Here is a 12,588-nt window from a genome sequence, read left to right on the forward strand (position 1 = left end):
CCAATGTAAACAAACAGCCCTTGCCCTGTGCTGTATCACATGAAATGTGCCGATGCTCATATGGGGGGGGGGGGGGGGGGGGTGTAGGGGTGAAGATGGGGATATGTGCAGGTTCAGCTCTAAACCCGGACAACCCCTTTAAATGTAGCTATTAAAAAAAATATGACGTCATTGCGCCAGCCAGCCTGGTGACATCATACATCACCTCGCTTTGGATTTCACATGACATCTTGAAGCAAGATGGCGTCCGCCAGCCCATCGCGAGCCAATGGATCAGGTATGATTTTCTTGCTTTTTGCACTATTCCAGACTAAATGAATTCGCCACCACGAAGCACGAGGAAATTCGGCTTTGTGGCAAATTGAATTTATCCTGAAATCCAGATCCACTTTGTGGACTTCGATTCCCTCAACACTAATGGGAATAGTTTGGAATAGGAGCTATCCTGAGGGGGCACATTTCGGCATCACAGTACCCTCCGCATAGCCACTTTAGTGTACTACATATGGATGAACATATAGGACATAATACTTTTATTTATAAAGAGCAAGCAACTTGTGCAGAAAGGTAGAATGTGTACAAGAATTAGACTAATCTGACTTGGGTTATCAGGTGACAGAGCTCAGCGGGGCTTGCTGACACTTGCAGTCCTACTACAGCCACGGGTTTACCTGGTCAGGCGCGTCCACCTGTCGTCCTGGCCAGCAGATGGCGCTCACACCGACTCCTACTCAATGCCTGACAGTGGTTCCCTCGGCGTGACGTCAGGATGCTGTTGGCAGGGGGTGCAGGGAGAAGAGCCTGCCCACTCCTACCTCCCCTCACACTGTGCGGGACTCACGAGGGGGCAGGTCTGGCACTTCGTGAAACTAGGACTGTTCCAAACTTTTTTTTGGGGGACTTGGGTCTGTTCACGTCCGCCCTGGAGCTTACAAGGATGGTTCCGCTGGTCACCTAACTGCTGAGTTTCCTGGCACATTGCTAGCCCCTCAGGTAGAGGCAGTAGGTGAAGTACCAGGCGGCACACGGCTGACAAAGAGCTCATTGTACGGGAGCTGGACGACAAGCAGCAGGCGGCACAGGGGCTGCCAGGCAGCCCCTTCCCTTTGCCACATTTGCTGAGGAACTTTGTGGATGCTGTAAGGATTGCTGCCAGGATGTCCAGGAGCCGGGGATCTGAGGGGCTGGGGGCCGTGCTGCTGGGGCTGCTGGCAGTGTGCACCGTGCTGGGGGCTGCAGGTATGTACATGTGGGCATCACTTTCTGGCCACACCTGATTGATGGGAGATGATAAGTTTGTGCCCCCCCATATGAATAATTGCATTGCACATGTAATATTGCGTCCTCTCTCCCCCTGATGGTTGGGGTAACATCTGGGGGCTGTTGTGCGAGCCCCTTCCCTGCATTGTTAGCTCACACAGCTGGATTTTCTGCAGGACCCTTTCATCTGGGGGCAGGGAAGGCAATGTGATGGTTGGCTTCAGCATGTCCTCCACCCATAGGGGTATTAGTCATTCATCTTGTAGGGGGCACCATACAGGTGGCCATTAATGTGGGGATAATTATGCTGATGGATGGTGGGTGGAGTGGCGAACGCTACCTTTAGTGTACGGCCACACGCTCAGGTTTTCGGATGCAGTTTTGGAAGCCAAAATCTGGAGAGAAAGTATAAAGGGCAGATACGACTTCTCCTCTTTCAATCTACTCCTGGTTTTGGCTTCCAAAATTGCATCAGGAAACCTGACCGTGTGGCTGTACTCTTAGGCTAGCTTCACACAAAGTACTGTATTTTCTGAGCTGAAAAAAACTTGATCCACATTAGTTTTTTTTTCCATGTGATTTTCTTTTTTCTTAATGCGGTTTTTGGAGTAGTTTCGGAGAGGATTTTCATTCCTGGCCATTTTCAGTGAAATTCCGGAAGTGGATTCCGCACAGAATCCACGTGAAGAATGGACAGGTTTTTAAAACCGCAAGTAGAGAGAAAAAGCGCTGTATAGTTTAGCAGGCAGATCCCCCAGTGAAATTATTGGGGAAGTTCTGGAGGCATAATCTGCGCCAAAATCCTCCATGTGAAGCTAGCCTTGTTGTGTTTGCACCAGTTGAATAATTTAACAGAAGATATCAGCCAATGTACAAATGTAGATCTATAAAATGTATATCCCTTACGTTCCAAAATTGAATTTGTATTAGATTGTGTAACTAACAGTCCCAAAATCTAACGTTCCTGCTGAACTTATTGGGCATCTGTTCTAGTAAGACCCACCTAGTGCTTCTACTAAATGGCACGCTGCAGGGTTATGGTGATGGTGGGGTTAAAAGGGAGTGTGCGCAAGAGGCAAACAGCGCCCACATCTCCCAGAAAGATCTCCAACGTCACCAGGGCTACTTGCATGTGGGAATATCCTCACCTCATGGACTTCTTCTGAAGCTTCAAATGAGTCTACAAGGAATTATGTATACCCTGACTGGCATAAGGAGAAGGAGTGCCCACCCTTGGCATAAATCAGGTGGCCTTGGCCACTTCTCATGTACATTAGATTGGTTGATGGCTGAACAATCATTTCACTGAAGTAGCCATAGCCATCAAAGACCCTATTGCAGTAGTTCATACTGGCCATACATGTTCATGGACACCGGGCCATGCATGGACAGTCCTTCTGGGAATATTCTTTAATAGAAAGATTGTTCATAGAAGAAAGATCTTTAGTCGGAAAAATTCAAACATGGTGGACTTCTTTCCAGGCTATGATGGCCTTCCAGGATCATACTTACATGGTCCCCGACTCCCCGCTGCTAGGTTCGGTCTCGCAGGTGACTCAAGGGGAGTAGGTCACCACTGCAGCCAGCCGTTGGTTGCAGCAGTCATGTGTTCCCTCCATCAGCAGGATGTTGATTTCAGCGCAGCAGGGAGATGAAGAGACCCTGTGACGAGGACCATATAAGTATGTTCACCACTATGGGTCGGCCACTCTGAAAGATCTGTTACAGTCTTGGATAACCCCTTTAAATTTGACCAGACAAGTTCTCTTTACAGTTGAAATCGTCCTTTTTCATCAACTTTAGGGCCCATTCGCATTACCGTATTTTTCTGTTCCAATCCGTTCAGCAATTTTGCGGATCAGATGGGGCTGCAAAAGATGCGTCCACATCTGTATGTCCGTTCCGTGGCCCCGTATTTGCGGACAAGAATAGGCATTTCTATTATGGAGAAGGACCTTCCATTCCGCAAAATTCGGAAGGCATATGTGAGCCCTTAGTATAACATGTGTCTGCTGTAGCCAGAGTTGCCCTTTAAGGGTACTTTCACACTAGCGTTATTCTTTTCCGGTATTGAAATCCGGTAAAGGATCTCGATACCCGAAGAAAAAAAACGCATCAGTTTTGTCCTAATGCATTCTGAATGGAAAGCAATCCGTTCAGTATGCATCAGGATGTCTTCCGTTCCATCCCTTGTACGGTATTTGACCGGACAAAATACTGCATCTTGCTGCGGTATTTTTTCCAGCCAAAATCCCGGAACAATACCGCACTTGCCGGATCGGTATTAATTTCTATATAGATCTATTAATGTCGGATCCGGTACCAAGTGTTCCGGAAATTGCTGCATCGCCGGATCCGGTTTTCTGGTCCGCGCATGCGCCGGGGATATAGGAGGAGCCAGATTCTAACAACGCTAGTGTTAAAGTACCCTAAGACGCCTCTGAGCATTTATTAGTATATTACTTCTCTCTTTGTCCGCAGGCTCGACAACGGTGCCCTGATGAGATGTCTACCCAAAAACGTATTAAATACCGGTGGCGTAATCTTTGTAATTGTTATCTGCAGTGGGGGGCACACCCATAGAGACTGGTATACTAGTGGTCTTGATATTTGAAGGGGTCATTGGGGGGTTTATAATGACCGGATTACTCAAGAGATTACAGGAAGGTCAGAAGTGTGGATAGTCCTAATCTTATCAGCCCCGTACCCTGCTGACCCCAACAATTGAGCTCAAATACAAGGCCCTCTCTGTTTAACCACTTTGTTTCAGGATGGGTCGAGCTGGTGTCAATCCATTCAGGTGTTTGACTGTTAATTTTTGTCTTTTTTTGTCCGTTTGCCCAACTGAGCTGAGAATTCATCCAGTTCAAAGTGGACGGGGGATTTGTGATCATAGCTCAGGGGAGCAGAAGTGATGTTGTATATTGGAGGGGACATGTTAATCAAATGCATGTTTTGAAAGAACTTTTCTTCTCCTAGTCCAGCTCTAATCCATTTAGCTCTCCCCAGGAGGTGACAGATGCTTGGATTGTGGACTTCCTGTTGCTCAGGGTCCTGGACTTTCAGCCTGGCTGCCATTTGTTGTATTACCTGGGGGAGGGGAGGAGGTCCTGCTGCCTCGTGTGTGTGATGGGAGACATTTGATCTGAGCTTTGTGGACAGTTTTCTTTTCATCCTCGGTTGATTTATGGTGACCCCTTTGGAAAGTGCACAGTGGGAAGATCTTTTACTGGTGGTGAAGAGTGTAGTATTTAGAGAATTATTGCCCGTAACGTAATAATAGTTAATAACATTTAGAGATTGTCATCCCTAAACGTAGTTACTTGACATCACAGGAGACCATAGGCATGAGATGTTTGTGGTCAAATCCAGTGATGTACTCCCAAAATATATCTCGGAGCACAAACAATGCAACCTGTGTGTAATATTAGGATCTATAGCCAGTTCACAAGTGATACTGAGTGTCAGCTATTGCCATAAGCAACCAGATACAATCTATTCCATAGATACGTCATATAGCCGGATACTGGACTGAAACAAGTCTATGGGGGAGATTGATCAAAACCAGTGTTTGCTTTGACTAAATTAAGTCTCAGCGGCATTTGAAAAGTTGCAAACCCGCCATTTGCTTCTTTTTTTATTCCATTTTTTTTGGTGTAAAGGGCCTATCAAAAGGACACCCTATGTTCCCTGTTAGCTCATCACAAACATCATCAGGTTAGCAATAGCGTCCATGGACATCATACTTAGCAATAGTGTCCATGGACGTCATACTTAGCAATAGCGTCCATGGACGTCATACTTAGCAGTAGTGTCCATGGATGTCATTCTTCTCCACTAGGTCTATGCTGCTTTTCCTCTCACAAGAAACGCCACTTTCTCCACTGCAACCTCTATGGAGGCCTAATCAGACCAGCTTTTCTGGAACAGATTCTTCTAAATGGCTAACTATCATACCAGTAGTATAAGGCCTATTGCACACGGACGTTTTTTTTTCCCGTTTACTGGCCGTTTTTTGCGTTCCGTATACAGTCCGTATACGGAACCATTCATTTCAATGGTTCCGCAAAAAAAAACGGAATGTACTCCGTATGCATTCCGTTTCCGTATTTCCGTTTTTCCGTTCCGTTTTAACATAGAACATGTCCTATTATTGCCCGCAAATCACAGTCCGTGGCTCCATTCAAGTCAATGGATCCGCAAAAAAAACGGAACACATACGGAAATGCATCCGTATGTCTTCCGTTTCCGTTCCGTTTTTTCCTGAACCATCTATTGAAAATGTTATGGCCAACCCAATTTTATCTATGTAATTACTGTATACTGTATATGCCATACGGAAAAACGGAACGGAAAAACGGAACAGAAACGGAAACACAACAGAAACAAAAAACGGAACAGCGGATCCATGAAAAACGGACCGCAAAACACTGAAAAAGCCATACGGTCGTGTGCAATAGGCCTAAGGAGAACGGCAGAAATAAGAGAGTGACCAATTTCACATGAACGTGTTCAGTCTAGGAAACCTGCTCTGTGTGACAGCTTTATTTCCCGGACCAAACTCACAGCATCATAGTGATTAATGGATGCTGTGTGTACCTACCTGACCGTGGGTCTACCGAATGTGAGACCCGAGGTTTGGTATGAACTCACATAGTGTGGGGTAAAAGAGGAGTGTTTGGTCCGGGAAATTCATCCATCCCACAAAGTGTATCTGGACTTGTGTTCAATTGGCCAAAGGAACAGATAATGTGGAGACTTAGGAGGAAGTCAGAAACCCCTTAATTTATTGCATGTTATGGGAATAACATTTTTTATTCGCCTTCCCTTTTTGTCAGAGATCTTAGGGCGCCTGATAATCTGCCCATGTAAATGGGCCCCTTACTTCCTTCTGGGCACTGAGAACATGTACAGAACATGCTTGGCTGACCTGAGCGTGCATATGTATGGAGAGGCTGGGCGGAACACCTGTTAGATGAATGAAAATGGTGGGTTTGGCCGACAGTAGTCTAATGTGTATGGAGGAATTTACAGGCAAGGTAAAGTAATTTAAACCTGTGTATAACCGCATAATGTTAAATATATGCTAGCGCCTAGTGTCATACCTGAAGAACTGTCATTGTTTCCATTGTTACGATCCATGGGTATCCATGTATGCTGGTTATCTAGCTGCCTCTGGTACCAGGCTCTTTATTTTCTATATGATTGTTATTTAGCTAGCATTTTTCCCCTTTGGTTGACATTCATATTATCTCTTCAGAAGAAATGTTGGAGCTAAGAGTCGTCGTAAATTTGGATTCTGAAAACTTCCCATATACTGACAAGAAACTCTGAAGGTTCTGAATGGTAGCTGAGATGTGATCAGTCCTGTGTCTCCTCCTGAATGAATGTCCTTGGGTTTATACTCCTTTTCCTTGAGTTTGCTTTAGGTGACCTCACTTTGAAGATATTTATGGCTTTCAGGATAACATCACTGTGGAGATATTTACCTCCTTGTGTGAGTTCATGCACAGAGGAAAGAGATCCATCACTTTTTACAGATGTAGTTTCATCCTCAGCTTGTGACTACACAAGAAAGTCTTTTTAGGTGGCTACGTTTAGTGTATAAGATCTTCATTTGTAGTTGTGGCCTATATGTGTACAATAATTATTGGAGGTCCATTGTACCATCTAATGTCTGAACAGTTTTGCGACAGTTAATATAGACGTTCTCTCTCATGTAGACATCTGTGGGGGGGGGGGGGGGTATTTTCCATAATGACCACATTCAATGTATAATTTATATCAGATTCTTTGTTCATTAGTGTGTTCATTCAGATACCGTTACGGGTCTCATTCAGTTTGTACGTATTATTGTCTGTAGACAAAAACTTACTTTTCCCTGTTGAGGTTAAGTTTCTCCTTTGTTCCAACTGGCGTGCATGCCTCAGTCTTGTATCTCCTCTTTGTTCCCAGTAATAACATTGAGATTGTAACTGTTCCAATTATTTATTGTCCTCATGTTTGACCTGCACATTTTACATGGGAACCAAACTTCATCTCTTGGGCCAGCATATATTTATTTTTGCTTGGAATAGACATGGTGATATTTAAGAATGTCCCTAATGAAATGAGAAGCTGAGACTTTACATAGTTGAAGGCACGTTTACATGAAGTGACCACCAAGGAGCAAAACGATATATAATCCTACGATGAGAGGAGCCATGGTAAAGAAGATACGTTATTGTGTATATGTGGGTTTAGAGAACCAAAATCTCAACCAACTTAAAGTCACACCAAAAGCTCTGCCTAAAAATATCCTATTAGTATATTGTGTATGGGCAATTCAAGAACTTTAGACAGGCTACGCCCTATTTTATACTAGCCGAGGATTTTGCCAATTATTGTACAAATGCTTGTTCGTAAAAATTGTGTAAAGGTTTATCCAATAACCAGAAAAACAAGCAAAATGCTTTTTTATTCGGCACCTAAAAATACAGTAATTTGTCTGCAGCATGTCACCCTTCCTACTGGGAACACATGCATGCTTGAGCATGTGAAATCAGCCTTAAAGGGGTTGTGCAGCGCGCCGTATATCCATGATCTACCCCCAGATTAGCTGTTTGAAGCGCCGCGACCTCTAACTCCAGCTGCTACTCCCTTTGAAGCAAACAGGACAAGCAGTTGTAGTTACACTGCACCGCTGCTACAACTTACATGGCTTGCAGTCAAACAGCGAAGAGGTCGTGGGGCTTGTACAAGTGCTGCGGCCTCTTCAAACATCTGATGGTGGGGCGCCACCGACAGTCGTACCACTGCCCATCTGATATTGATGACCTATCCTGAAGATAGGTCATTAATATACTAGCGCTGCATAACCCCTTTAAAGGGAATCTGTCACCTGGTTTGAGCATATTACAGTGTTACTACTGCCTGTTTAATTAGCGATAAAATCCTCTTTTTATGTTATGCAAATGAGCGTCCAAGGTGCCCAGAGAGGCGTTATTATCCTTCTCTGGAGCCCAGGAACTCCCCCATACAGTGCCCAGCCCGCCTTCCCTTAGAGCCCAAGCACGCCTCATCCAGCATAAGTAACTGCCCACACCCGAACTCTTTGCTGCCGCCCCCCTCCGCTATGTGAAATCTCACGCAGGCGCAGTACCGTGGACTGCCTGCGCGATGTAGAAGCTCCTGAGGGCAATAGCTTCAAATGTGTCACTGGGCATGCGCCGAGCCGTGACAAATTTAAAGCTATTGCCCTCAGGAGCTTCTACATCGCGCAAGCAGTCCGCGGTACAGATTTCACATAGCGGAGGGGGGCAGCGGCAAAGAGTTTGGGTGTGGGCAGTTACTTATGCTGGAAGAGGGTGCTTGGACTCTAAAGGAAGGCGGGCTGGGCACTGTACGGGGCAGTTACTGGGCTCCAGAGAAGGATAATAACGCCTCTCTGGGCACCTTTGGACACTTATTTGCATAACATAAAAAGTGGATTTTATCGCTAATGAAATCATGAAAGAAAAAATGAAGACTACAGCAAGAAATAAGGTATTTTATTGTACATGGCAGTAGTAACACTTTAATATGCTCCAACCAGGTGACAGTCTCTTTAAGCTGGGGATACGCTGCTGGTCGAGCTCTCTTTTGTCCGACTGTTATCTCTCCTGATCCCCCGATACTTGGCATAGCTCAGCCAAGCATGCATATGGAGTGAAGAGGCTAAAGCCGCTACCAGAAACATCTGGAAGCGGATTATATACTAAGAACAAAAGGATTAGGCAGTTGAACGCCAACATGCTCAATCCTTATCCATCTGACATCAGCTGTCGGAGGAGAATCGGGAGGCCCCGTACACATTAAGTGGTCGGCTAAAGTCAGTGGGTTTGGCTGACATGGATCTCATGTATATGACCAGCTTTAGGCTGTTGGCAGATCTCATTAGTATTAGTGGCATTTCCTGGCACTACTAATGTGTAGCTTTACATGATATAATCACTGCATCCTGAGGTCACACCGCTAGTATATGGACCACGTCTGCACTTGCATACTGGTAGCTTTGATGACTTTACATCAATAGTTTTAGTGATTGGCCAGTAATTGGTATTTAATGATTGAAATGGTGATTATTTTTTTTTCCGAATAGTCTACCTGTGGGGCATGCTTCTTACTTGTAAATGTAATGTGCTTGTTGATGTGTGGGGGAAGGGCAGTAAAGAAAAGGGTGACAGTAGGGGAGAATGAATCCCATTTAACGAGTGCGCAGTTGTTTGCAGGAAACCTGCCTCTCACATGCTCTTTGGTAATCAGCATTGTCATTTGTATGGAAATGGGTTTAATTGCTAATTACAAAAACTATCAGGCCTCTCATTGGCATTGCATCAAGGGGTGAGTTCCTGTCCCAATACACTATTGATTATTGGCCTATAACGGGTGCGCGTGAAAACAAATATGTGTCTGAGAGGCATACATTCAAGTGTTGCTACCCTGTGATAGTTACAGGTTGGGTATGAACTAGTATTATGTTTGAACTATTTAACATTTCATTTTAAATTGGTTTCCTGGTCCTTAAGATAGGCCATCAATGTCTGATCAGCGGGGGTCCGACACTCCGCACCCCCAATTATCAGCTATTCTGCAGTAGCTCCCGTGCCGGAAGTCAGCCTTCGAACTACAGCCCTGTCCATTGGGGAAGATTTATCAAAATTGGTGTAAAAGAAAACTGGCTTAGTTGACCGTAGCACCCAATCAGATTTGAGCTTTATTTTTTAGAGCTCCTTAGGAAAATGAAAGGAGGAATCTGATTGGTTGCCATGGGCAACTAAGGCAGTTTTCTTTTTCACCGGTTTTGATACCTCTCCCCATTGTGTCTAGTGGATAGAGCTGGTTCCTGCAGCATTTCTCCCATTCACTTGAGTGGAAGCATCACACAATGGATTGAACTGTAGTTCTGGCTCCAACTTCTGATGCAGAACAGCTGAATGGCGGTGTTTCGGGCCACCTGCGATTGGATATTGATGGCCAATCCTGAACAAAGGCCATCAATATAAAAAGAGTGGACATTCCCTTTAATGTTATTATCAGTGTTCTCACTACATGAGCAGAAAATATTTTGTCCAGTATTTCTGGAATTATTCTTAATGACCAAAGAAGAACTACAGAAGGTAAATTACTTAGCACGACCATACACAAGCTTCAGTTTTACTAAAACTGGCCATACACTGAAAATGTGTATAGGCGGGATTGTGTGTCTATTGTGTAGGGGGCCTCCCAACATTGGGAGGAGATAAGGATTAGACTTCAACATGCCCAGTTTTTTTTGTTCTCGGAGAGATAAGCCGGCCTAAGAAGAGTCTACCACGGCTTTCTCCTCTCTCAGAACGCATAAACATTTAGCCAAATCGGGGGCGTCCCTGTATATGGGTGTCAGAAGAGAAAGCTGGTGGACCAACAACTGTCTAAGGTGTATGGTTTGCCTTCCTTTAATTATAAGGGAAATCTCCTTACATTTTACACAATCATTAAATTTGAGCAGCAAAATCCTACCTGTCTTCCTCCATTTCACACAATTAGCTTGCCTGGACCCATAAAATGCAGCATTATTTTAACAGACTGTAGAGCCTTGTATCCAGCCAACTTGTCTCCTTCAGCTTGTTTGCTTAACCGTTTGCAATATTTAAGTGGTTTTTTTTTTAGACACAGGCGATAATGTTTTTCATATCTGGAAAGGGAGTTTTGTTTTTGTGGCGTGGGATGTAGGGTGTAGGATCACAGTCCCCTCCTTTCTGCGTCCCTCTTGACCAGGAAACAGGCAGACATTTCAGGTTGTTTAGTCCTGTTGGAGTTGTTACTCCATAAAGGAAGTTGTTATTAGGCTAAGTATGTCTGAGGGTTATGCAGGGCGCATGGCTTTCAGTCAAGCAGTTAAACCTTCAAGAAAAGAAAAAGGAATTAGCACATTGAAAGAAGATGCAAACCTTTCTCTTGCTTATCCCATTTGCAAGTTATTTCAGCATAAGCAGGAGAACAAAGGCCAATGAATACAAAATGGCCCACCTTCCCAGGTCCTCAATTTCGCTCTCAAATGTTTGAAGTCACCCTTCTACAATTCACTTTCTTGAGTGCTTTATACATGTGTCAAATTAGTGCAATGTGAACTAAGTTATTAAATAACCCTAGTTCATACATTTAGATTTGAGATTTAGGCCCTTGCCTTGCTCGTTCTTAGTGTATATACTCAAATCATCACACTGAAACCCATGCCTATGACTATATTGTTCTTTGGCCTTTGGATCATTTGATCGTTATCTGAATTTAGGTGAGGTAGAGGTCATGGGGTCTGTCCATATAGGCAGAATTTTTTTTTTCATAGTGGCAATCCCCAAAAGTCTGTTTTTCTACATATTTTGTAAAATTAGGGAAAAGGGACAGCTTGTCCTGCCCTGAAACAGCGCCATTGTCGTCGTTGGCCTATGTCTTGAGTACATTTTTTGGTCAGACTGATAATCATGTGGTATTCAACAGACCAAAGGAAATTGGTCTGTGGAATTTGAATACATTTCTAAGTGAAAGCCATTGTGATTCTAAATTATCCTTACATGTATGGGGAAGACTTCAGGGCCATGTCTGCCATTAGAATCGTATTCCCAGATGTCAACTTTAGTTTCAGCTTCACGTCACATTTTACATTATGTTCCTACATTTTCACGTCTCATTCCCTTAAATAGTGCTGGTTAACAGTTCACATAAAAACCTAGACAAAAATTCAGTGTTTTTAATGCCCCCCTGCTTACCTCCACAGTGAGTCAGGGTCTCTTAACTCAATCAGGGAACAGTCTGAAGAACAAATATTTAAGTATGCTTTTATTACACCTTCATGTCATTCCCAGAAACCCTTTCCATATGTTCTCCACAAGAGCCGGCTTGGGTCTATTTCTTCATTGTTGGGAATCCTATTTGAATCCACTACCTCAATATAAAGGACACTTTGTTGACTTTGTGGTTCTGCCTGTTTAGATATGAAGGGGTGGAGATTTAAGGGATACAGTTTAAAAGAAAATTTGGAAAGAAATAAGTAAAAACCAAAATTCCTTTTAAAAGGCAGCTGATCTTTCTTCACAGGTTGTATTCACTTATCCGAGTTCTTGACAAAAAGGCTTTTGGCAAGAAAGACAGGAATGAAAACAAAGTAACTTATGAAGACTTTTTTTTAGTTCTTTCAGAAGTTCATTTAGTTCTTAAAGGGTTGTCTTATAAAACTAACCTATTCATATAACCTGTTAGGGTGGATAGATGCATGCCTCCCAAGTGTCCCTCTTTTGGAGGGACAGTCCCTCTTTTTGACCCAAGTCCCTC

General features: G+C 43.9%; 1 protein-coding gene across 2 annotated transcripts in view; it reads left to right on the forward strand.

The window, feature by feature from the left end:
- Window positions 1-12,588, forward strand: part of ROR2 (receptor tyrosine kinase like orphan receptor 2) — a 167,705-nt gene that overhangs the window by 26,753 nt on the left and 128,364 nt on the right. The window contains exon 1 of one of the 2 annotated variants that reach the window (XM_044287446.1): window positions 837-1,239. The exons of the other annotated variant lie outside the window; for it this stretch is intronic. Within the exon in view, the coding sequence (XP_044143381.1) occupies window positions 1,158-1,239 (82 nt within the window). The 5' untranslated portion in view covers window positions 837-1,157. Of the gene's footprint in view, window positions 1-836; window positions 1,240-12,588 lie in introns of those variants that run through there. 2 annotated transcript variants of the gene reach the window in all.

This window comes from Bufo gargarizans, chromosome 1, assembly GCF_014858855.1.
Source record: "Bufo gargarizans isolate SCDJY-AF-19 chromosome 1, ASM1485885v1, whole genome shotgun sequence".
Taxonomy (NCBI): Eukaryota; Metazoa; Chordata; class Amphibia; order Anura; family Bufonidae; genus Bufo; species Bufo gargarizans.